General features: G+C 37.5%; 3 protein-coding genes across 3 annotated transcripts; 1 reads left to right on the top strand and 2 right to left on the bottom strand.

Moving 5' to 3' along the window:
* Positions 1-1,858: 1,858 nt before the first annotated feature.
* LOC128732836 (uncharacterized) lies at positions 1,859-2,240 on the bottom strand. Its single transcript, XM_053826240.1, has 2 exons — positions 2,114-2,240; positions 1,859-2,049 (listed from the first exon to the last, which is right to left on the bottom strand). The coding sequence occupies exons 1-2, from the start codon at positions 2,238-2,240 to the stop codon at positions 1,859-1,861; spliced, it is 318 nt and encodes a 105-aa protein (XP_053682215.1).
* Positions 2,241-2,801: 561 nt separating this feature from the next.
* On the top strand, positions 2,802-3,183 carry LOC128732768 (uncharacterized). Its single transcript, XM_053826134.1, has 2 exons — positions 2,802-2,928; positions 2,993-3,183. Exons 1-2 carry the CDS (start codon positions 2,802-2,804, stop codon positions 3,181-3,183), a joined length of 318 nt encoding a protein of 105 aa, XP_053682109.1.
* A 9,329-nt stretch (positions 3,184-12,512) lies between these two features.
* LOC128732773 (non-specific lipid-transfer protein-like 1) lies at positions 12,513-12,892 on the bottom strand. The gene is made up of 2 exons (XM_053826140.1): positions 12,766-12,892; positions 12,513-12,703 (listed from the first exon to the last, which is right to left on the bottom strand). Exons 1-2 carry the CDS (start codon positions 12,890-12,892, stop codon positions 12,513-12,515), a joined length of 318 nt encoding a protein of 105 aa, XP_053682115.1.
* Positions 12,893-27,041: the final 14,149 nt, after the last annotated feature.

The following is a 27,041-nucleotide window of genomic DNA, read 5'->3' as shown; positions in this document are numbered from 1 at the left end:
AAATTAGTCGTCATCGATCCTGCCAATTTCAAAAGCAGATTTTTTTTTAAACAAAAATTATATTCGCTGTGTTCAGATTGGCAAGAAGAATGCAGTATTTACATTTTCGTAAACAGAATCCCGCTTTTGGGCCCAAAAACTGCTTCCGAAATCGGGCCCTCCGACGTAAAGTTAATGACTGCTAATTTCCCGTTAATCAAATGGACTACAAAGGGTTCTGTATGCCACTAGAGAAAAAGTCAAATGAAGATAGAATTAACAAAAGGGCGAATGTCGCAAGCGTAAACAAACCGAGTGAGGGTTGATTTTCCTATGCTGGTCCAGCAAAAAAATAACTCTCACTCGTTTTGTTTACGTTTGCGACATTCGCCCTTTTGTTAATTCTATCTAGAAATAACATAGGTAATACATGCAATATGCAATGTTTCAGACTATGAAACCATATCAAAAGTTTTACTGAAAGGTAAATTTTGATATAAATAACGTAATATTTTCCCTGCAAGATAAGAAACACTGAAAGCAGGGATGCCACATATAATTCTGTGTTTTTTGTTGGAAAAATCTGACAATCTGTACGGCGAGGAAAAATATCTGTGCAAAAATCTGTCCAATGCAAAACAATGAAAGTAAAAGAGATAGAAAGTCATTTTGCTAACTATTTCCGTCTCTTTCACTCTCATGTAAAAGCTCAAAAATCTGTTTAATCTGTATAATTTGGCGAAAGTCTGTATTCTGTGCATACAGATTCTGTACAGGCGATTTCTTTCAAATATCTGTTAAACACAGAATAATCTGTGCATGTGGCAACCCTGACTGAAAGTGCCTGCATTAGATGTGCAATAATTGGCAAATTACCCTAATTCAATTTTTTCTGCGAAATCATATCCGGTAGCGCCAACAGTGTTCCATTTTTAATAGCCTGCATAGGACAAAGTCCGTAAGAAATGTTCCGATACTCACAGCATCTTTACCAATCAGCTTTGCTTCCTCTTATCGGTATTGTAAACAGTGTAAATCATCATATCAATGTGGGTAAGTTTTTAATTGATAAGCCGTCAACGAGTTTTATTCCTAGACGTATAAAGGGTGTGGCAGGGAGACAATTTGCGTTGATAGCAGTAAAAAAGATTGCCTAACGCACTACACTAAATCCCACTATAAATTGTCAAATTGTAACTGATAACAAAAATAAAAATAAATATCCCCTTTTAGCTCACACAAAATCAGTTTCTTTATTAGGCCAACCTTGTGCTTTTTGTCAAACCTTTCAATGAAGTCAGCCGTATAATTAGTTTTTTTATAACGGTAGTTTTTTACAATTAACGGGGAGGACGGTAGAAGGAAGTAATGAAACAAAGATGTTGATAGGATTCATACAGAATGGGACCAGGCGTAAAGGAGAATGGGCGTAATATTTCCTTATACGGCAAATACGATATCAACAGGATATTACTTGTTGAAAAATTGTCGCAGCGTTTAAATCACTCACATATTTCTTTTAAAAATGCGGTGAGAACAATTTACAAAATATCTTTCGTGTTTGCATTATTTGCAAAGCGGAGAATACCATAACAAATAAAGGTAACTCTCCGTTTTGATTCAAAATTTAGTGATTTTTGAGCGCCTAGTCGCCTCTGTAATCTAGAGTCTCTGTACTGGCAATACCCAATACTCGGAAGACACTAATGGCAGCTCGCTCTGTGTGAGTGAGTACTAATATTGATACCGCCAAGCCAAACCATCGATTTGTTGGAACCACAGTAATTAAAGAAAAATTTTGCATTATAGTTAGAAAAGATTGAGTTTAACACAGTTACACAATAATATCACACATAATTTATTACTTTTTGTCATAAGTTCAGATAACTTCGGCTAGTTTGGTGGCCAACTCTGCGTCTCCAGTAATCTGCAACTTGCCTTGGGTTAAAGTGTCTCCAACTGTTAACGTTTTTCCGCTAATAGCCGCCAAATCCTCAAGGGCTAGGGCAACCGTAACGTCGACGTTACTAGCGGGTCCTTTCGCAACCTTCAGCTGTTTGAGATTGACAGCTAATAGTATGCACGAGAAATCAGTTGAGCATTGAATATGTTTAAATGTATTTATTGGACTTACTCCACTCTTCGACGCCACTAGCGGTCTTGACATTTAGTTGGAATACTCCTAGAACTTTACGAGGGCCATTTGGGTCGACGGCGGCCACGCGACCTTTAATTTTTTCAATGACCTGTTCCAGTGACATGGTTATTTTAGCTTAGCTTAAATTGTTTCGGTATCTTCGACGCACTTTTTCGTTATCTTCCAAGCAATAAGTGCGCCGAAGAGACCAAGTACTATTTAAGTTAAAATAGTACTTTTATGAGCGATATCGCACTTTGGATGGTACAATTTTCCTTGCAATTGACAATATCTTCCACGTTCTAAGAGTGATTGTTGTTGTTTTTTAGCGACACTTGTTAGTACATTCGTGTCGAGAGTGATGCCGTTATTGTCAAGTCAAATAGTTTCTGGGATCATCCAGGTTTATACAGCAGTAACCACATTTCCTTCTCGTCTAGGATCTTTCGTACCAAATCAATGTAGAAAAAAAAATTTCTGTCACACATCTATTTAGCAGTGAAGTTACTTTAATCGAAAGATAAGATTTCAACGACCTTTCAATGCACTGCATTTGATTCCATCTTATCAACAGGCATAACATTAATTGTCCTATAAAACGACGCATGTAACGCTATTTGACATCAGTTCGATTGTTCATTTCTTTGATAAACACCTGTTTAGTACTGTTTGATATAAAATAACCATGTCACTGGAACAGGTCATTGAAAAAATTAAAGCTCGCGTGGCCGCCGTCGACCCAAATGGCCCTCGTAAAGTTCTAGGAGTATTCCAACTAAATGTCAAGACCGCTAGTGGCGTCGAAGAGTGGAGTAAGTCCAATAAATACATTTAAACATATTCAATGCTCAACTGATTTCTCGTGCATACTATTAGCTGTCGATCTCAAACAGCTGAAGGTTGCGAAAGGACCCGCTAGTAACGTCGACGTTACGGTTGCCCTAGCCCTTGAGGATTTGGCGGCTATTAGCGGAAAAACGTTAACAGTTGGAGACGCTTTAACCCAAGGCAAGTTGCAGATTACTGGAGACGCAGAGTTGGCCACCAAACTAGCCGAAGTTATCTGAACTTATGACAAAAAGTAATAAATTATGTGTGATATTATTGTGTAACTGCGTTAAACTCAATCTTTTCTAACTATAATGCAAAATTTTTCTTTAATTACTGTGGTTCCAACAAATCGATGGTTTGGCTTGGCGGTATGAATATTAGTACTCACTCACACAGAGCGAGCTGCCATTAGTGTCTCCCGAGTATTGGGTATTGCCAGTACAGAGACTCTAGATTACAGAAGCGACTAGGCGCTCAAAAATCATTAAATTTTGAATCAAAACGGAGAGTTACCTTTATTTGTTATGGTATTCTCCGCTTTGATTCAAAATTTAGCGATTTTGAGTGCCTAGTCGCCTCTGTAATCTACAGTCTCTGTAATTGGCAGACTTGCAAGTCGTCGTGTTACAGGTGTCTTCACTCATATTAGCACTGACAGCTTGGTAAAATTTTCTGGGACGAAAACTTTATTGGCATATCAACAGTCCTCATAATCCCTAGGCAAGCAGTCGCGCTTGTGGGCTCATTGCATTCAAGGCAAATCATCTTACGCAAAATAAACTGCGCAACTAGATGTGAATTGTCGAAAATTCTACTTAAATATCAATGCACCTATGCAAATACCATGCTAATCATCACCTAATGCTGTTATATCCTTTATCGAAACATTAGTTAGTCGATTACTGTCAAAACTTGAAAGCGGACCAAAAGAAGTTTGACGTGATGTAACCTGTAAAACATATACACGCTTTTTACGCGAAAAATACGTTCCGCGTAAATTCCGAAAAAAAACAAAAATATGCTTTAAATAAACTTTGTAGATTTCAACACTACGCGAAAAATAGACTAATTGAGCACATTTGCGTAAATTCCGAAAACCGCGTAAATTCCAAAATTCGCGTAAATTCTGAAATTCACGTAAAAAACGGCATAAATCCCGAATTCGTGTAACAAACAAACCGCTTAAAAAACCGCGCAAATAGCGACTTCAGTGGATTGTATAGAGTCACGGCTCCACTCCAACTATCGAATAGAATCGTGTTTCGCCGACGGACCGTTACTGGAAATTGCTAGCCACGAAAATTCAACAAAATTTTGGCATTCAAGTGCTTTTTAGTTGGAGCATAGCCCAACTAGCGAACACCCAGCTAACGAAATACCCAATTAACGAACCCTCAATTCTGTATTCTGCGAATCATTTCTGTATAACCAGCGCCAAAACTTGTCCAGTACCGTTAACCTCCGCTAATATGAAGAACGCCGCGATCAGATTCAGATTCAGAGGCGAGTTCATTTTTAATCTGAAATTATTTTCACACACGCGCAAAGCGCGAATTTGGCCGTTCAGAATCGACTAAAATGATCGATTTTTTGTGCTGGAGAGAGGTAAGTTGCGGGATGCCACATATAATTCTGTGTTTTTTGTTGGAAAAATCTGCCAATCTGTACGGCGAGGAAAAATATTTGTGCAAAAATCTGTCCAATGCAAAACAATGAGAGTGAAAGAGATAAAGAGTTATTTTGCTGACTATTTCCATCTCTTTCACTCTTACATGAGAGCTCAAAAATCTGTGTAATTTGGCGAAAATCTGTACACTCGACCCCCGCTTATATGAAAAACAGCTCGTTCAGATTGGGCGAGTTCATTTTTAATCTGAATATTTGGTAACTCTATTCATTTTCACATACGCGCAAGACGCGCACCCTATGAGCTTGTTGTTTTGATTTGACGAAAACAAACGTTTTGAAAACTTTTCAAACATGCGCGAATTCTAAACGTTTGTTTTGTAGAAGACGATATTGGCTCGACAGTTTCGACTAAAATGGTCTATTTTGAGAGCTGGAGAGAGGTAAGTTGCATATGAACTATATTGCCAAAGCTCCTAAGCAAGAGGAAACGCATTAAGATTTTTTGCTTTTTTTAAAATTTACCAGTCAACTTTAACGTCAATTGTGTGTGACGCTTGATCGGTTTTTAATATGAACGCATTCATACCACCGGGTACAGATTAAAAATGTTCAGATTAAAGAAGGTCATACCGACGGGGTACACGGTATTCAATGCATACAGATTCTGTACAGGCGATTCTTTCAAATATCTGTTAAACACAGAATAATCTGTGCATGTGGCAACTCTGCATATGAGCTATATTGCCAAAGGTGCTGAGCAAAAGGAAACGTATTAATTTTTTTTATTAACTTAACCGTCAATTGTGTATGACGTTTGATCAGTTTTTAATATGAACACATTCATATCACCGGGGTTCAGTTTAAAAATGTTCAAATTAACGAAGGTCATTCCCGCGGGTGTACACAGTAGTTATGAGGTCTGTCGTATAGATAGAAGCGTAACATTAGCGGATACACCTTCTCGCAGAGCTGACAACGATAAAAACTACCATTACATCTCAGCAATACTGGGAAATTCTCATGCATCGCATAGGATATAATAACGTCATGCTTGTGGCATCCTGGTATTCAGGCTTGTTATTTCCTCACTCATTGTGCAAAAAGTACAACTTTTTTTGTTCAACACAATGAGCAGAACTGCTTTCAGAAATGAGAAATAAATCCACACAATGAGAAACAGACTAAACACAATGAGAAAAACTGACGCGCAGAAAAACTTCTTAATGCGCTCTTTAAATGAGCAACTTTCGGTTTTGCTCCCGGTCCCCTCGGTAGCTACAGCAGTAACCGTGAAAACAAAACAACCGGTGCGCCTACAGCAACTATAGACTCAGAGGCGTCAAGACAATCAAAAGTCGTTAAATTTTGAATCTTAGCGGAGTATTGCCTTTGTTTATAATGGGACTTTCCTATTTGTATGGGAATTCAAATGTTGCCATATCTAAATAACATTTTTCGCACTGTTGCCGTTTTGACATGCCTAACCATATGATGCAGTTGCGTTCACGGGCAGCCAAACTCAACTGAATATACTAAATGTAAGAATCATGATGCAACTGCATTAATGGATTAATATTTTTCTGATGGCAATGACCGCTACTGACAATCGTCGTTTTTTCTCAACGCACTACCCATGTTAAAACTACCCGTAGTTGTCATACGTCAGCGCATCGCATCAACGTATTCAAAGTGTATTAACATTCTCCTCAATGAGTAGCACAGTGTGCGGTTGCTCATACAACTGCGTTCAGCAAGAAAGAGCACAGTTGAAATGAAACGGAGCAGAATAAATCGCGTTGAAGACTGAGCACAGTTTGAATTTTTCTCTTCTCTTTTTTTCTTCTGAGGAGGTGCCATCCCTGCTGGTATTTATGGCATATTAGAAAATTTGCCTAGAATGTGTAATGTATGTTAATGACACATAATTTGGGTAGTTGCCGATAGCGTGTAACTGATGTAACTGGTACAGAGAGAAAGTGTCGGAGTCGATGAACAGCTTCCGAGCAGGCGTATGAAACTTGTAACCATTGGTTACACTTTATATTTCATGTTAACTGTAGTTTTCTATGACATGTTCATTTTGCCCTCATTTTACCCACACGAAAAAAATCAGGTTCGAATGTGACGGTTTCGAAAAAAAAAAATTTTTCATGACAAATCGTCCTTTTTCAAACATCTTTATATATTGCTACGTGGAATATGAATCCAGCTTTCAATTCATATAGTGCGTTCAGCATTTGGTTGGTTCCTGGGGGAGAAAATGGTGAAATTGCTAAGGGTGTTCATTTTACCCCCAGTTCCCCTACCACCACCGTGTTAACGTAGGAGCACGCTTGGTTTTATATAGTTAGCAGCTTGCTAGAGTTAGGATCTGTATGAAAACAAAAAGTTATAGCAATACCAATCGAGAAAATTAAGATATTTATCTGCATTTTATAAATAAAGAGTCTCAGTTTTCAATATTGAGTAACGAGAAAATATTGTAGTGCCTAATTTGTTGGGGGGCTCCGTAGCCGCAAGGTTACCGAGTCTGCTTTAACAAACGAGTGCTCGTGGGTTTGAATCTTAGTAGAATCAAGCCATTCGATGTCAAGTGACTTTAGCATGGGTTTATTCTCAGGCCCCTCACTTGCCCTTCCTTCATGCTGAATTTACCCTATATTTACCCTCTGAAGCCTCTTGACAGTGCAAATGTCCTTCCAATAGTTAAGTGTACTGGTCAGCGGTACGAATGAGTCCTCGCCATGGATGGCTATAATATGGGATAGTACTGACAGCGAGGAATAAGTAGGTAAAGTAGATGGAGGTTTAAGGGAAGGGTAAACCCCAATACACACAAGCACGCATAAAAAAATTTAATAAGCATATCGCTCACTCAATAGCGATTATAGCAAAAAGAAATGCAGTGCAGGTCATACAGCAAACACCCGGGCGATATCACAATAGATCAACTATGCTGGTCGCAGTGATGAGTCCACATATGGAAAAAAATCGTTAAAATTTAGTATTCTTGGTATTTTTATAACAAAAAAATTAATAGCGTAATATTTCAAAAACCATCATGAAATAATAACAGTAACAGATTATATAGAACATTGCAGTCTTCACTGTATAAGTTTCCAAACTTAATACTTTCAAGCTATTTCTGGGACAACAATGAGATCGAAAATACTTTTTTTTTCTTTAGCTGCCCTGGTTAAAATTTGCTTTTGAAAACAATCAAAATCAAGAACAAAACTAGTACCTAGATATAAACATAAAGAATCGTATCCAACCGAACAGTACAACCACTGACGAACTGACATGACACATAGAAGAAAATTCTTCAAAAACCATCGTCCTACACATTTTGCTTGCACACTAGCGCTCTCTGTTATGCATGTTGCGGAGTAGCTTACATTTACAGTGTTTTGTACAGTAGGTTTTTTACATTTGCAGGGTTTTATACTGAAGGTTTTTTACATTTGTATGGTTTTATACTGGAAACCCGAAGCAACACTCGAGCGCCGCGGTGTGGCCATGTTGCGAAACATGGTTTTTTGAAAAATAAGTGGTTTTTAAATGGACGATGAAATTAACGCGAGTGTCTCGTCTGCTTGTCTGTGGTACAACTATAGCACACTTTCCCAACACAGATTTTTATCAAATTGGCCTACGTTTAAACTAATAGATTAATTAAACTTTTCGTGTTTGCAGTATTCGATTAAAAACTATTCGAACATTTCTTTTTTAATTCGATTATTCAAATTAATTGAACGATTAACGGGCATTTTTATTTATGATTGAATAATTCATACTATTTCGTTTGAATTATTTGAAGTCAACTAGGGTAACGGAACCAGTTTTCGCCAGGGCACCAGTTTTCGCCACCCTAGTGAATCACAGGTGTTTTATTGCTAGTTGGCCTACGATAATTGGCATAACATATTCATTTATTTAAACAAAATTATCTGCTTAACCAATAAAATACGATTCCAAAACCTTGATAAATATACAACTTAAGTTATCATTATTTTCAGTTTGTGTTCTCAGATTGGGATGATTTTTCTCTGCTCTACAACTATGGATGAAAAAAAATTGTTGGAAAAACAATATATTTTGTGACTACAGTAGAAAACTTACAAGATTTTTCCAATCGTTTATTTATTAATTTCAGCGATTGTGTGTAAATAACACTTAAATTATTGTTTATTTACTGGATTTTTATTTTATTCAGGTGATCCAGTTTTCGCCATTGGCGAATTGCAATAGAGCGTTCTGACCGCAACACATGCACCAGTTTTCGCCATGTTCATTTGATTGGGAAAACTCCATCCTAACGACGCTGATTTAGTTCGTGGAGGTTATTTTCCAAATTTATCATCCCAAATAACCAGTTTCAGAAAACCGAATTGTGTTTAACAGATATAAATTTAATGGTTGGATACAGAATTAATTCTACCTATCTCGTAAAAACGCTATGTGATTTAGCTAGCTGGACGATAAGAAAAATAATTTTAATATGAATAATAAAAAATTTAAAAAATAATTTAAGTGTTCATTTGAAAGTTCTTCGGGTAGACCTGGAGGTACAACAATGATCTAACAAGCCAGTCGTTATTTGTTTGAATCTCGAATGGGCAAGACTGTAAGGGACAATATCATAACGGTAACACCGAAATTGTCCTGCACTCTAACAATTTGCTTTGCTTAATTTATTTGAATAATTTGCATCAGGTTTCCTCAAGAGCCTGCGCTCTTGGTTACAAAGATTAGATATAATGAGTTTATTAAATGTACGCAATTTATTATTGATATGACAACTCAGATTTTACAAGCACATGCAGGATAACTATAATTAAATGGATCAGAAAACATTTTTCATTTACGTTTGTAAAAGCAGCACTACTATCATCTGCAGAAAGTCTAATAGATTTTGCGACTGCGATTCAAAAGCAACGTCCATTTATTATTTCCTACTTTCTATCATGTTCAGAAAATGTGGAGATTTCATCAGTAGAATCTGTTCTTTACTGCCCATGGATGCATAGTTAACGTAACGACCAACACCATCATTGTTGCGAAAACGCATTTTTATCGGAAAAGACCATATAATCTTAACTGTATACTTTTTCAATCAAATAATCTGTCAATTTAGTACAGATTATTAGTCAAAAGAGGACCGATGAGGTTTCGTGATTCATTTCTCGTTTATTGTATTCAAAAAATGCATATGCCAGTTTAGGCGAATAAACAGTCTGTTTTCATAGATTGGCGTAAAGCCCGTGAAAAGTAGGTTGCTATGCTAGATGATTATGCGGGGAGTTACGTCAACTATGCAGAGTAGCTCTATTTTCCCAAATTTCTCGAATATTTTTGAACAAACAAATGTTGTTTGAGCATTGGGCATGTATATTACATAGTTAGAAATGCGAAGGGCCGAAAAAGTACATTTAGGTCATTTAGGTCATTTTGGCTTTTACGTCAACTATGAATCCATGGGCAGTATAGATTCTTGCTTGTAATTACTGCATAAAGCAAATTTGAGGGGGGGGGCGGATTTTGGGGTTCAAACTCCCCAGGAGAAAATTTGTTCTACACTTTCAAGCTTGAAATTTCACAGCCAGCTGTTTAGGGCACAGGAAGATGTACAGGGCTGGTTAAACGATCTTCGTTGTCATCAGCAGCTTAGAGCCGTGGTGGTTCAACTCAATCTTGGGTAACTTGTCGGTGTCGCCCATTTCCCAGGCGGTGTCCCTCTGTGCCGGTGCCGGTGGGGTTGTTGTATAGAACCGCTTTCCTTACGACGTGTCCGGTTCACTGTAGTTTACCGACTTTTGCCAAATGTACGTTAGGTATTTCCCCAAGCAGTGTCTATTGCCCTTGATTCATCCACTACCGCTACTCTTCACTTTCAACTTGTACTCCACCAAATGTCGTCCGCAAAGCTGCGTAAGTCTCCCATAAGCATAGTCTACCGGTTTAATAGGGGGTTTGAACATTGTCACGTACGTATGGCGGCGTAAGGCCCAAACAGAATGCAGCATTAACACATTCGTCAGCGTCAATTTGACAGTAAACCCATGGAAAAATTGTCAGAATAACACTGACGGACTCGTTGACGCAGCATTCTGTTTGGCCCTTTATGCTGCTTAACCTCAGCGTTTTGCGACGGGCAAAGTAGGCGCGATATACTGCTTGAATACGCCGCTGGATCTCCTTATTTGTGACTTAAAGATAGAGATACATTCTTATGTAAAAGAACTCATTAATGCTATTTTTGTCGAGTTATGTATAAATTGAGCAAGCAAGTTTATAAATTAGAAATAAATGTACAAAGTCTGGAAAAAATTCATTTACCCAGCCGGTTGCATTCGCCGAGGTATATTCTCTGGTTCTTCCTGAATATTTAAATAATATTGGAAATTATTTTAAAAAAAACTGATTTTTTCGGCTTCTGCACATTGATTTATATTTTTTGAACTAGAATTCGACTGATGAAAAGTAGCCATTTCCGTGAATTAGTTGCTAAAAAATTGCCAATACTGTTTATGGCCATTTTGGAATGACTGAAACTATAGCATCATGGATGTAGAACTTTAAGGTTTTACGAGACATCAAAATCATAGAATTTGACACACATATTGATATGATTTCGAATATATCTTAAAATGAGCACTTCCGCCGGGGTACTCCGAATCTGCTACAAGGTTGCCATAAAAAGCAGTGAACCTGGAAAAGCTTTCAGTGTCAGTAAATTATAAAATCTTGAAGTTTGACACCCATGCTGATACGATTTCGGCCATGTGCCAAATTAGAGATAGACGCTACTGATACTGATTTCAAGTAAATTGCCATATCTCGGTTATTTCTCAACGGATTTCCATTTTCTTTTCTTCATTGTACTGAAAACTCATTCTAGTTTTTGAAAAATGCATAAATATATATGAATTTCCAGACTAGAACATGCCGCAAACGATGCTTCTAGGGGTGGCGAAAACTGGAACCCGGGAGTGGCGAAAGCTGGATCTTGGGGGGTCGAAAACTGGTGCTTGAACATGCATCCTAAATTTTACATTTACAATTATATTTTCAAACATGTAGTCCTAATTTTTTCCTGAAAACATAGGAAAAACGTTTCTACTTATTGTGTGTTTCAAACTGCTCATCGATATGCAACTATATGGCAGTAAATTTGGGTTTTCCAATTTTATGCCGATAACAGTGGCGAAAACTGGTGTCGTTACCCTATTCGTGCCGGCAACCAGAGCTGCCACAAATACAGATATTTGTGCATGCATAAATTTGGGACCCATCAATTAGTTCAGTTGCTGTGATTTCTGGCTCTACTAATGTTCCAGAATTTTAAAGTAGTCCATAAACTATTTATGTTATTTAAAAGATTAGATCGAGAAAATTAAATACTCCGGAGAAAACGGTAGGGTCCCAAATTTATGCATGCACAAATATCTGTATTTATGGCAGCTCTGCCGGCAACAGTCGTTTAAAAATCATTCGAATATTTTTTTGATTTTTGATTTAATTAGTTGAATTAATCGAACGATTAATTTACATCTCTAGTTCTGTCAACTGACAAAAGAAATAAATTTCAGAATGACTACGTAAGTGCATCGTTTGCTGTTTGTATCAGAATTAGGGGTAAAAGCTTTATGCTAACATGGATTATAACCAATGAACCATACATGCAATATATTCATTAAGTTGGATATGTAAATTTAACTTTGTTTGTATAATACAAGCTTGAGGGTACGAAATATTAAAATATTTGTGTAGTATTATCCAAAGTGAAAAATCAATTGTGGGATAATAAATTACTTTTTCTCAATTGGAAAGTAGACTTTAACGAATTTGTCAAACTCAAGTATTTCAGTCCAGTTATAATTTATTCCAAATCAAAAAACACGTCAAACACATTGTTCACATCAACTGCTTTCGCTTAGATAGCGTCAACTAGGGCTTGGAACAGAGCTTCATCTCCGGTCATCTTGATTTTCTTTTGTTCCACTGCACTATGTACTGTGATGGATTTAGTTCCAACAGCAATGAAGTCCTCGTCCTTAATGTTAATGACAACATCAGCATCGGATACTTTGCCTTCCGTCACCTTAAGATTCTTCAAATCTACCACTGCAACAACATAATTGAACTTTAATTCAAAGCAGTTCAATAAATATATCGTATGCACCTACCCAGTTCATGAACTCCATCAGAAGCTTCTATGATTAGCTGGAAGACTCCCAGAACTTTACGTGGACCGTTCGGGTCGATTCCGGCCACGCGGGCTTTGATTTTTTCAATTACTGCGTCACACTTCATGGTTTATAGATTCACTGAAATAACGTCAACTGAAGACTGCTGTTCGAATACTGGCATCTACGGCACCATAGGTGGTACTATATATAGGAGTACTTTCAAAACAAAATTTATCAATGCATCATGTTTCGATGTCGTATAGATCAAGAATAATAGTCCTTAATCCAACAGTGGATCGGCGTTTGTTATCGCTTTTATCGTTAAACGGAATTATTTATTTGGATTAACCGATTAATGATTAAGTAACCGAGTAACATCTGTCATTATTCGTCACAAACTCATTCTGTTGTGTGAAACGGATATTTTTATTCAGTTACTCCTACTAATCATAATTTATATAAGCAAACTACAAATATTTTCAAAAAAATGATATAATTAACATCACTAACTTAATGATAAAAATAATTATAAAATTGAATAATTATTGAAGCGTTTCAATACAGCATTTCAGCAACAACGGAAAAGGATGTGGGATAAGGTTCGAAATTGGTTACCAAATCATAGTGCAAACAGACACCTATAGACAGCAGAGCCTTAATTCTATCGTCTATGCAAAAACCACAGAAAACTCGTTGTTTCGAAACATCACCACATGGCGGCGCTCAACGTTGATGTTTCATCTCATCTGCTCGACACCGGCTGTAGAAAAATAAACATGGGCGCCAGTGCGGATTGATTTCCGTCACGGTAGAAGGACCAAAATATGATAAACATCTAAATGAGTGACGTTTGGAAAATATAAATATCCTGCTTCCGTTTCGTCAACACCTCACCAACTTTGACACTCGAAGCTTTACATTTGGCACTCGATGAGGTTGTTTTGTCCAGGGGGGCTCTGCCTGTCAAGAATTGTGTAACTCACATCATTAGCAATATGGCGTCTATTTGTTTTTGTTTACAGTTCGGTAAGGGCGCTTGCATTATTTATGCTCATTAAATTATGTTACGCAAACTCTTCACACCTTTCTATAAATTATGCGTTGTATAGTGAAATTATGTGAAAAAGACTTGTATTTTAAAAAAATGCAATGGAAATGCTTCGACAATATCGACACACAGGTAATTTGCTTTAAGAATTTTTCTTCGTAATTTTCCTGTATTACTCCTATTTGAAGATTTCCCAAGGATCCCGTCCGAGCCCAACAGTGGTGGACAGTTTTGGCTCAGCATTTGAAACAGGAGGATATGGAAAACAGAGAACTGGACGGAAATGGTGTCCTAGTGTGTGCGGCGCATTTTACCGAGTCAGATTTTTACACCACACCAACAGGTAAACGAAAACTACGAGCTTGTGCAATGACGAGAGTTTTCCCTGGGCTAAAGTTAAATTTTTTTCGCACGAAAATCAAATCTCCAAAGCTATTAAAATTCCACTCATGAGCGTCGAAAATATAGCTGCAGTGAAATCGTCGGAAGATTGTCGGTCACCGTAAGTAAAATAGTTTAATCATGCATATATGAGGGTACCCATATTTATTTTTACTTTTAGTTCTGCGATAGCCGAATGGAATAGACACGATCTGCATTACGAGCGCACTGACGAACCTAATTGAGCTTGCTGACGTTTATCGTACACACACATCGACGCGCGATTTGTTGTTGCTGTTGTTAGATTTCACATTGATTTTACACGTTTGTTTTTGTTTTCCCCCAGTTATACCCCGGTAAAAAAACATACGTTTGAGTGATAAACGATAAGTTTTTGTAGCCTTTTGCACTGGGCTTAGCAAGCTCTATGTACACGTATGCAAACAATTATAGCAAAAATTTCCGTTAACCAGCGTTTTTCCGTCCCATGTTGAATCGTTTAGTACAGTTGAATTTATATGTTCAAGAGATTTTCAAACTCGGTAAGTAACCTAATTATATAGATATAGATATTATATATAGAAATTATTCAAATATTTTTTTCACATTTCCTTATAGTTCTACGGCAGTCAAATGCAGTGGAAGTGATAAGGATTTCGAGCATGCTGAGTGCTCCAAGATACAGATGGTTTATCACCAGCAAATGAATGCCCCTTTCTTCAGCATTTCTTCCTCCGACATTGTACCGTGTAATGAAGATCAAGTTCATTGCTCTATACCGTAAGTAAAATAATCCAATTGTGCAATACGTTTATTTAATCTTTTTCCCTTCTAGCTCTCTAACAATCGCAAAACTCTTCGAGCAAGCAGAGTGCTCCGATATTGAAGCTTCCATACCTACGAAACTGTGCACTCCTACAGATACCGTTTCTTCTTCCCGTGCTAGAACTAGTACAAAACAGCAAATTTCTACAGCAGTCAAACTCAGTGGATGTGATAAAGGTTTCGAGCATGCTGAGTGCTCCAAGACACAGATGGTTCATCAACAGCAAGTGAATGACCCTTCCGTCAGCATTTCTTCCTCCGATATTGTACCGTGTAATGAAGATCAAGTTTATTGCTCTATACCGTAAGTAAAATAATCCAATTGTACAATACGTTTATTTAATCTTTTTCCCTTCTAGCTCTCTAACAATCGCAAAACTCTTCGAGCAAGCAGAGTACTCCGATATTGAAGTTTCCATACCTACGAAACCGTGCACTCCTGCAGATACCGTTTCTGCTTCCCGTGTTAGAAATAGTACAAAACACCACAACAAACAAACGTGAAATAAAACGGTTAGACGTGAAAACTAAAATCCCACTCATTTATTTTAAAATATTCTAGATTAAGATATGCTGGTGACATAAAAGCTTTTACGAATTTGACGCCGAACCAAGCTGTGGAAATACTTCCAAAAGTATGTCGGCAGCTGCAAAATGCTAAAAACCGTATTAACGTTTTAAAAGTCCAGAAATACCGCTTACAAAAGAAAATTACAAAATTTGAGGCTGTATTCGATGAATTAAAAGAACGCAAGCTGCTTTCAGAAAAAGCAGAAATCCTTGTTCGGGTTTGTTAAATAATTTTTGCATTTAAACTTAATTTTTAAGATAATTATTATAAATAGGATTTCGGAACAGATGAACTTATGAAAGAAATCGGTAATGGCCAGTGGTTGGAGAATTCGCGAAAAAGTGATCGTTTGAATCGATGAACATCCCTCATGAACACACACTATTCGCCTGCCTCGCCGATAACGCACGCATCAGCTTTGAATTTTATCACGAACAGAACCTCAATGTGAACATCAGAATTCGTTCAAAAATTGAATATTGAACATTGAGTGTGTTCGATTTATCGGATATAGAATGTCCGGGGACGCCAGAAAGTATTCAAAATAATATTACCACGAAAAGGGAATAGTTTAAAGTAGTGTTAGTGGCTTTACAAGCACCAGAAAGCAGTAATTTGCACTTTTGCGTTGCTCACGATATTCGTATATTCAGCGATGCTATGAAGCGTGAGTGTATGATGCTCATTGTTATAGGCGAATTGAACCACTCGCGTAGCTGTTTTATCATGATAAAAACCGTTTACCGATGCTCGGCGTATCTATTCATTTTGCGAGTTTTCCAACCTCTGGTAATGGCAGTACTGGAAAACCATACAGAGCCGAATTGAAAAGGTTCGCATTAACCCTTCATTTTTACTCTGCTAAAGCATATGACTTTGTTAGAACATCTTTCAACAATGCATTGCCACATGAAAATACTATCGTTCGTTGGTATAGAAGCATAGATGGATTGCCAGGTTTGACAAAGGAAGCTTTCGCCGTCTTAGAGCGAAAAGCAGAGCAGATGGAAGAGGAAGGCCGTCCTCTGCTAGCATGCCTAACGATGGACGAAGTTGCCATCAGGCAGCATTGTCAATGGAATCCGCAAACAAAGAAATTCGACGGTGTTGTTGACTACGGAACATCGTTTGAGTTCCTCAACAACAGCGATCATCTCGTTGTTGCAAAAGAAGCTCTTGTGTTTGTGGTGTCATCAATCGAAGAGTCTTGGAAAATCCCAGTCGCATATTTTTTTATTAACGGACTGAAAGCAGAGGAAAAAAAATTGTTGGTATCCAGCGTCCTAACGGCATTACAAGCATCCAATGTCAAAATTATTGGATTCACCTTCGACGGTACAAATACAAATTTTGCAACCGTCACCAGTCTAGGTTGTCAGCTGAAACCTAACGCGAAGCTCCGCACTTATTTTCCGCATCCATCGTCCGGACATAATGTCTATGTGCTTCTAGATCCATGCCACATGTTGAAGCTCGTTCGAAATATGTTTTCGTCACTAGGCACACTCCATACTATGAATGGTGAAGCTACTGTGTTACTTGACTCATAACGAATATACGTTATATACGGGAGAGGGTCTCGTAACTTACAAACTTTGTGGTTTTTCGTTTAATTGATCATAAATTCGAATAGAGCATACAAATATCGACTTTATAACATAAGAAATTACATGTTTACTCCAAAAATAAAAGCATGAGAGATTTTAGAATTTCGGAAATAGGGGTGCGTTATGAGTCAGGTAACACAGTAGCTGGCAATACATATGTCGTCTTAATGAGATACAAAATCTTACTGGTTTGAAGTTAGCTGGACAACTTACTGATAAACATATTTCGTTTCAAACACAAAAAATGAAGGTGCTTTTAGCTGCGCAAACGCTCAGCCAGAGTGTGGCAAACGCTCTTGAGTTTTTGATGCAGCACGATCCAACTTTTTCCTCAGCAGGTCCCACAATTGAATTTATCAGCATCATGAATAATATCTTTGATGCACTCAACAGTAAAAACTCAAATTCAAGTGTTTTCAAAAAGCCTTTGTGTGAAGACAACTTTGATATATTGAATGTTGCCTTCGAATATGCCGAGCAATATATTTATAGCATACGTCTCTCTACTGGTGAACCTATATTAGAAAGTAGGTATAAGACCGGGTTTCTTGGGTTTCTCATTGATATAAAAAGCATTCGAGAAATGTTGGAACAGTATGTGCGAAACGAGAAGCTTCTTTCGTGTCTACCTGCCTATAGGTATAGTCAAGACCACGTTTGTTCGCAGCCATAAGATCAAAAGGTGGCAATAATAATAACCCCAATGTGATCCAATTCGTAGCAGCCTATAAACGCCTTTTGTGCCATAACAATGTAACAGTACCACGTAAAGCTAACATTCTCGATTTTGATGAATCGAAACTATTAACACCAGGAGGACCCAATGAGCTAAAAAACCATTTGCTGCTAACCAAAATCAACTCACGAGCGGTTGATGACTGTGAGGAATTCGACACACTAAAAGAAAAACTTTTAGAAAGTTTACCTTACTCTGGAGACTTTTTGGATGATAAATACATTGGAGCAGCTATAGCTAACGAAGCCCGCTTTGCACAAAAAGAGGTGATTCGACAGCTAAAATGCAAAAAATGTCTTGCGGAGATCTTGAGTGACAAAATAGAAGGGTATTGCAGCAAAAGGATCTTCACAATTTGTAGAATTGTTGAATTTGAACTAAAGATTCTTACTGAGAATAAGCCCGATTTCAATGTAGGAAAGTATTTTGACTTGTTGATCAATTGCACGACAAATAGGCTACAAAATGAGTTCCCGAAAGTGTTTGTAGGAATGTCTGACCATAACGGTACTGATAACCATGGGGTGTATCTAGTAAAATTAATATTGACGTGCTACCTCAACAAACGCATGGCGCAGTACAGCAAAACCGTACAACCTTTTCGGCAGTCCAACCGAAGTAAATTAACTAAACTTATTCTTTTTGAGGGTCATTGATCCAATTTAATAAATGGCAATAAATTTTACATAAAGTACGATGCTGCCTAACAATAAATTGAGAATATCATAATCTGTAACTGGGAGACAAGAGGGTTTGGGCGTACAGGCGTAAAAAGGAATCCATTCTAATGACTCTAACCTGACGAGACGACTTCGGCGTATTCTTACATTTAAAATATTAAACTATTTCGCATAACATAGATGAAAAAATTATATAAAGATTGCTTTATACAAGGATGAAATAACAATGTTATTTTCCATACATTTAAGTACCCTAAACACAATATCAAAAACGTTAAATTAAATTCCCATGATCGTTTACAACACCCAGAAAGTATTCTTTGTTTGACTGGTTCACGATGCAACTAAGTCGACAAGTTACAGTTATAACCGCTTTGATGATTAGTGAAAGCAAAATATTAATTCCGATGGTCGGCACTTCTCAACAATTCCCGATATTTATACAAACGGTTGCATGGCTATAAAACAACTACGGCATATATTCTTTCACACAGCTGAGGATTCCTAATTACAATTCGTTGATGTTTAAAACAATTCGAGTTTACACAGCATCGATCGTACGATAGCATATCCATTTTACGATTGTATGAGATCGTTCTTCCAGAATAATACCAGGTTTTCCAGGTTTTGCAAATAGAAAAAACTCACTCTTGATCTATATTGGTTAAGAGGATTTTTGCCTTGTCAGCAATCTATACTTAAATATACAACCATATCGCTTTTATTTAGCTTTGGATCTGGTTAGTAAACTGGCTGATACCGGTTCTTTCAATGAATTCACTACTGCTGCCAGATTCCTAAATTGCTATCGGTACGTGTTACTTTTCGATCTATATCTGAAATTAGTTATAGTGTTTATTATTTCGGTCAATAGCAAATTATTAGTTTATTGTACCACACCACATTAGTTAATGCAACCAGCAGCCAATGCACCTCAAAAAGACGAAAATATCTGAAACATCAACTCCATCAACTAAACTAACGTCACGGGCAAACGAAAACGAAACGTCAAATCGTTTGGTCCGATGACAATGCAAACGTCATGGACCAAACGGACCAAACATCATCTGCGGTAACGCACACATGTAAGGAATTTGACAGCGATAGAGCCCCCCTGGTTTTGTCTGCTACCGAGTGGTTTGAATCGATTATATCACGATTTTCTCAAAATTTCGAACCAATTTATATATTTATAAATATTTTAACATAGAACTACTTTTTTATTTTCTATATTGGGGTGCATTTTAAAAGTACGAGAAATGCACATGTAATAAAAAGTGGATATGTTTTGCACGCTTATAACTCCATTTTTCAATGGATTTTAAAGATATTTGCATCATTCAATCAGAATTTTTCTAAGAATATGCAAATGTAATAGAAATTTGTAATATCACTATTGAAATAAGCATAAACATCAACCGCTGTCAAGAACTAACGAATCAACCAATCACATGTAAGCATGATTTTCCTTCCTAGACTCGCGACTGTAAGTTTATACCACCCCACTGTCACAAATGTCATCCCCATACATTTTTCGTGTAGCCAACATCTCATCTAGCCCATAACAAACTTTGCCTCGGACCAAATGTATTTATGAGTAGCCCGCTCTAACTTTAGCCTCGGATGAATGTGTATTGGTAAACGCTCGAACAAAGTTACTTTTTTGTTTTTTTTTTCTTTTTGTGTCGGACGTGTAGGAAGCGTAAAAAGATGTTAGCCGCTTCTTTACCCTTCAGTTTCATACGCCTGGTTTACACTTGTGAATTGGAAAATTGCAATTGAAAAAAGCGACAAGGCTTTCCCGTCCAATAGATAAAGATTCGATTATTCGATTATAGATTATTCGTTTCGATTAAACCTAGACCAAGTAGATGTCCTGAATGTAAACAATGCTGTGATAGTTAATTTAAAACTACCCTTTCTATTCAGTCAATTTTATAATTTGAACATTGAAGCTAGACCAAATTTAAGTCCTGAACGCAAAATAAGCTCGTAGAAAAGAGCAACCATCCCTTCTCCTTAACCGATTCTAAGATTATACTCGAATCTGAAGTCTTGCATGAAAACGAGGTAGAAAATGAGGAATTGCATGTGAGAATTGCATGCGTAGCAATTCTCAGAGCGAAGAAACAAAGAATCGCTTAACCGTTATGTGTTCGGCTGGGTACCCGGGTACCTTTTCAGACTTTAATGCCTAGAAAAACAATGTTTACCTCAACTTAGCCAGCTAAAACTCATAGAATGCTCCTAACTAGTGGGAATGAACCATTTGTCATCACTAGTCTTCCTGTAACAGTAAGGGAGGTCGAATGGGGGGCTTCGAATTTTTTTACCCCATAAGTGTTCGGATGGGTATCCGGGTACCCACCGAAATGAAATACTTCTAACTTTATCAATTCTTGACCGATTTTGGATCTTGAACCGTCAAAAGATTGGAAAATTTGTCTATTCTTTAGAGTACAAGACATATGAGGGGGTGAGAAGGAAAGGGGTGTAAGTGACAAAATTGAAAAAATCGAGATAATGGTAGGAAACGATACTTTGAGCGTGGTTTTATGCATGCTAGAAAATTCACGTCAAAATTTTACCGTTTGATGACTTTTTTTAGAATATTGAAAAAACCAGCAAAATAAAAGTTGGTTTTCACTTGGAAGGAAAGGGGTGTAAGTGCACTATATGAGCAATGTCAGCTCAACTAACAAAACGGTTTATCTTGAATTTTTTTTATTGGGATGAAATTTTGCTGATATGTTGGACGCTACACAAAGATTCATTTTCCATGAAACATAATTATTTTCGTCTGGAGTAACTTTTCAAAAAGGCGTATTTATAAACAAAACTTTTTTTTTCAAAATATATCTTGGAAACTACTTTATTTGTTAAAAATGACGTCAACGGAAAAGTTGTAGGAAATTAAGCGTATTTTCGAAAAAAAATACGCTGAAAGAAAAAACTTAGCAAAATCAAAATAAAAAGCATAAAACGTGAATTATCTCAAAAAATGTCCCCTCAGATTCGTCTCATCTTTATTAATGATAAGTTAAAACATGTTCTAAAATCTGGCGAAGAGCTACGAATGGGCACTCTATCGGATTTTTTGTTTTATTCTGACAATTTTTCAAAAATTTTCAAATTTTACTTATTTTTGTAAAATTAAAAATATCAAATTCTTCGCATAACAAATTGAACAAATTAGAGTGCTCTGAACACACTACCACTATAGCCGAGAATAATTGAACAAATTACGTCATATAAACTTATTTCTTAGGTTCAGCCGTTCTGAAGTTAGGCCATTACAAATATTTTGTGAAGATTTTGATTTTAAGATGTCATGCCACTCAAGGGGATGGGGGGGAGCGAGAAACAAACAATGAGATTTTTTAATCAGGTAAATCAGGGATTACATACAATTAGAATTCTAGGAAAATCGATGACTAACGATGTTTCCATTTCCGAAAAAAGCGATTTCTTAGATTACTAAGATCATGAGCCATGAGTAGTGCAAGATACAGCCTTTACAAGTACATTACATGTACGCTGTCGCCACGCAGTGAGACACTTCTGTACTATTTTCCCTACTATCAGCAAGGCTGCCATACTAAAACCGTTTTCCCGAAGAAAGTAATATTTTTAGTTACTCATATCATGATATATAACGTATACGCATATACGCTAGCCCCGCCGATGACAAAATTCTGAACTATTTTTCATACCATCTTGAAGGTGACAATCACTTGTATAAACTTCTCGAAGACCACTACTTTCTAGGTAATCAGTAGCGTAAGTTACAGCGTATACTGGAATATTACATATACGGTAGCGCCACGTAGTGAGGCAATTCTGCACTATTTTCTATACCATTTATAAGGCTGCTAAACAACTTTGCCTAAGAAAGTAATACCTTAGGTTACATGAATAATAAGATATAGCAAATAAAACGAGTTCGCATATACACTAGCGCTGCACGTTGAGAATATTCTGAACTATTTTAATTTAATTTAATTTCCGAGATGACAGTCATTTGAACAACCTTCCCGAAGACTGCAACTTTCTTAATAGTCAGTAGCATAGGATACTGCACTAGCGCCACGTAGCGAGAAAATCCTGAACTACTGCTGCCTACCCGCTAACCTACCTTTCAATGAAGACGATTGTAATATGATTCCCACTTGCACCCTTTTCACTCCAAGTAGTAATTCCCTATAATCGCTTGGAATGAAAGGGGTACAAGTGCATAACTGAGAAGGAAAGGGGTGTAAGTGCAAATAACATTTTCAAAACTATCTTATAAATCCCGAAAATCAAAGTGGTTTTCCAAGATTTCAATAGAATTTAATAAAGTAAAGCTAACACAACCATAGTGCGTCATTGGTTTTCTATTATATAATCTGACGAATTTTCTAGACGATGTCAACTTTGGATCTGATTTTCTCGAAATTTACTTTTTGTCACTTACACCCCTTTCCTTCTGACCCACTCATATAAGACCTGAAAATACGTCCAGTTGCCGTAAATCCGGATCTCCGGGACCATGTTCCAGACCCTAGACAAATTTGTACAATTGTCAATAAAACCACACAATATTGGTACCGTCATCCGGGGATACTTGCAACACTTTTGAACTTTGACTTAGTATAACTTTCGAAGTATACCGTTTAGGTCCAAGTGTAAGTAGCCAAAACTTGTATAGTGGTGAGTACTTTTGATTTATGATTATGAGAAAAAATATAAACTAAATGAATCTGCAGAATGAACCGAAAATAGGGGTGTTGCAAGTTACCCAGTAAACGGGGTTACTTGCAACACTTTTCTGATTTTGCGTTTCCTATGGTTTTATATCTGATTTCAAACCACGAATGACTATTTTGAGATATTTTGAATGTATTTGTATTGAAACAAGAAATACTGGAAGCGTTTTTTGTTTCCCAATTTTGTCTATCGCTTTTTTAAAGAAATTGGGTGAAAATGGAGCATGTCGGTGAACTCCAAATTGCCGTTTCAAGGCGCGTGGAATTTTTCACAATTTCAATTTTTCTGGAGATGGTGGTAGACAAAATAACATCGTACAGATGCAAACTTACTTTGTACATACCGTCTATTACCATAATTTTCATTTTTACGTGCATTTTTAAGTGCTGCAAGCCGCGCCATATTGGAAGTAACAACACGAATTCATCGTTTCTTCTCCAAGTTCAAAATATAAACAAAGCTCAAAGTTGCTATTTGTTAGCTTATATGATGCACTTATTGTGTACAGGAACCAAATAATAAATAATAATTCCATGTCAATGAACTGACGCAACTTTGCACATCCATTTTTCCTACTCTGAAAGTGACATTACTTTCCAATCGTATAAAAACAAGCAAAACAATTATGTAATGGATTACACTTAACTAAACAATAGGTAAACATCCCTTCTTTAAAATGGCATAGGGTACAAATGGTTATGTTAACAAACAAATGCGTTAGAGCTGTCAAAAGCGCGATGCGCCAAAGTGTTACAAGTAACTCCGGTGTTGCAAGTATCCCCGGATGACGGTATCAAAATTCATGAAAACGCTTCAGGAGTTGATGTTTATCCATTTTGAGTCCATTTAACAAGTAGTTTTCGGAATGGCCACTTCGGAGCAGGTTCCTGCGGGGCCCTATGAGGCCGCTTACATGTTTGGATAGAAACCCTAGCAATATGTACATCAAAATTCAGGAAATTCCTCCAGGAGTTGAGTTTTATCCATTTTGAGTCCAATTGATGACTTGTCCCCGGAATGGCCACTTCGGGGAATATTCCCGTGGGGCCCTATATGACCATAAACTTGTTTGGGTAGAAATCCTAGCAATATGTATATCAAAATTCATGAAATTCCTCCAGGAGTTGAGTTTTATCCATTTTGAGCCCAATTGATGACTTGTCCCCGGAATGGCCACTCTGGAGCAGATCCCCGTGGGACCCTATGAGGCCACTAACATGTTTGGATAAAAACCTTAGCAACATGTATGCCACAACTCATGAACACGGTCTAGGAATAGATTTTTATCCATTTTGAGTACATTTGATGGGTTGTCCACGAAATGTTCACTCCGGAACAGGTTTCTGTGTGTCCCTATGAGGCCGCTAACATATTTGGATAGAAACCCTAGCAATATGTATGTCAAAGGTCATGAAATCTCTCTAGGAGTTGAGTTTTATCAATTTTGAATCCATTTGATGATTTGTCCCGGCAATGGCCACTTCGGGGCAGATTCCCGTGGGCCCTGTATGACCACAAGCATGTTTGGATAGAAACCCTAGCAATATGTATGCCAAAATTCATGAAATCCGCCCAGGAATTGATTATTATTCATTTTGGGTATATTTGATGGGTTGTCCCAGAAATCACTCCGGAGTAGATTCCCGTGGGACCATATGAGGGCACTAACATGTTTGGATAGAAACTCCAGAAAAATGTATGTCAAAATTCATGAAACCATTCCAGAAGTTCATTTTTATCCTTTTGAATCCAACTGACGAGTTGTCCCCGGAGTGGTCATTCCGAGGATAACTCAACCAATGGACTTGAAATGGATGAAAATCAACTACTGAAGTGATTTCATGAATTTTGACACATATATTGCCGAAGTTTCTTTTTATATCAAATAAATTAGTGGCCATATCGGGCCCCTCGGGACCTTAATCCGGAATGGCCATTTCTGGGACAACCCATCAAATGTGCTCAAAATAGATAATAAACTATTTCTGGACGGTTTTCATGAAGTTTGACATACATATTGCTATGGTTTCTATCCAAACATGCTTGTAGTCATAATAGACCCCACGGGAATCTGCCCCGAAGTGGCCATTGCCGGGACAAGTCAATAAATGGACTCAAAATGGATAAAAATCAACACCTGGAGTGATTTCATGAACTTTGACATACATATTGCTAGGGTTTCTATCCAAATATGTTAGCGGCTTCACAGGGCCCCACGGGGGTCTGCTCCGGAGTGGCCATTCCGGAGACAACTCATCAAATCAACTTAAAATGCATAAAAGTCTACTGCAGGAGTGAATTAATGAATTTTGATATACATATTGTTAGGGTTTCTATCCAAACATGTTAGCGGCCTCATAGGGCCCCGCAGGAACCTGCTCCGGAGTGGTCATTCCGAAGACTACTCATTAAATGCACTCAAAATGGATGAACATCAAAGCCTGGAGTAATTTCATGAATTTTGATACCAGTATTGTGTGGTTTTATTGACAATTGTACAAATTTATCTCGAGTTTGGAACATGGTCCCGAAGATCCGGAATTACGGGAACCATATAAAGACGTAAGGCCATTCCAGTCCTACATGCTAAAAATAGACAAATTTTCCAATCTTTTGAGGGTTCAAGATCCAAAATCGGTCAATAAATGAAGAAGTTAGAGGCATTTCATTTCGCTGGGTACCCGGGTATCCATCCGAACACTCATGGGTTTTAAATTTCCCGTACACATAACGGTTTTAAAGAGCTGCGTTAGTTAGTTGCTTGAGATTCTTTACATACTTTTGGCTGTATTGCTATAATTAGCATTAGCATTAGCATTAGCATATGAGTAGGGTTCGACATCGGAACGAAAATTGAAGTCCGGGTTCCGGTCTGGTCCGGTCCGGTTAAAAATCGGCACGAACTTTGTTATTCCGACTTTATCCCGGTCCGATTTGGCTCTGTTCCGGTTCCGGAACCTGAACAAAGCCAAACCGGATCGGATTATTAGTCTTTATAGTCGGAATAACAAAGTTCGTGCCGACTTTTAACCGGACCGGCCGCGACCGGAACCCGAACTTCAATTTTCGTTCCGATGTCGAACACTAGGTACATATGAGGTTGCATTTTGCATACATCGTAGATGGCTATATAATCGCAACTTTTGGCTGTATTCCTATAAAGTAGGTGGATTACGGGCACGGACACGGAGCGAAATGGGCACCCCCCTGTTTTACGAAAGTACGTATTTTGTAACATCATATGGCATGTGAAATACTGCTGTAGGTACTACAGTATCTGTAAAATGAGTAATCTCTCCTTTTAAAACACGGAGTTGTATTAAAAACTCAACTTGGTTCTCAAATGCTGAAAAAATTATAATTTTGGCGCACTACCAAATAAGCTGTTACGATCATTTAAATATATTTTTTTGAAACGATGGTTCTACAATTGATGAAGGGACGGTAAGGGAAAGTAATGAAGGATTTTTTTGGGAATGGAGTGGAAAGGAAGGGGGGGTAATAGGTAGCTACGCTTAACAAGTTGTCGTTGTGACTCCTACCTTTTGTCCAATGCAGGAAGGTGCATGGGTCGAACCAAGCTATAATCTAAGATTATAACCGGATTTGAACACCATAACACCCGCCAGGGTATGTGGCTCGTTGGTACCCGTGTACCTATGACCCACAGAAGCGC

Source organism: Sabethes cyaneus, chromosome 1 (genome assembly GCF_943734655.1).
Source record: "Sabethes cyaneus chromosome 1, idSabCyanKW18_F2, whole genome shotgun sequence".
NCBI classification, from domain to species: domain Eukaryota; kingdom Metazoa; phylum Arthropoda; class Insecta; order Diptera; family Culicidae; genus Sabethes; species Sabethes cyaneus.
Note: the sequence above shows the minus strand (reverse complement) of the source record. Positions and strands in the feature narration are given on the sequence as shown.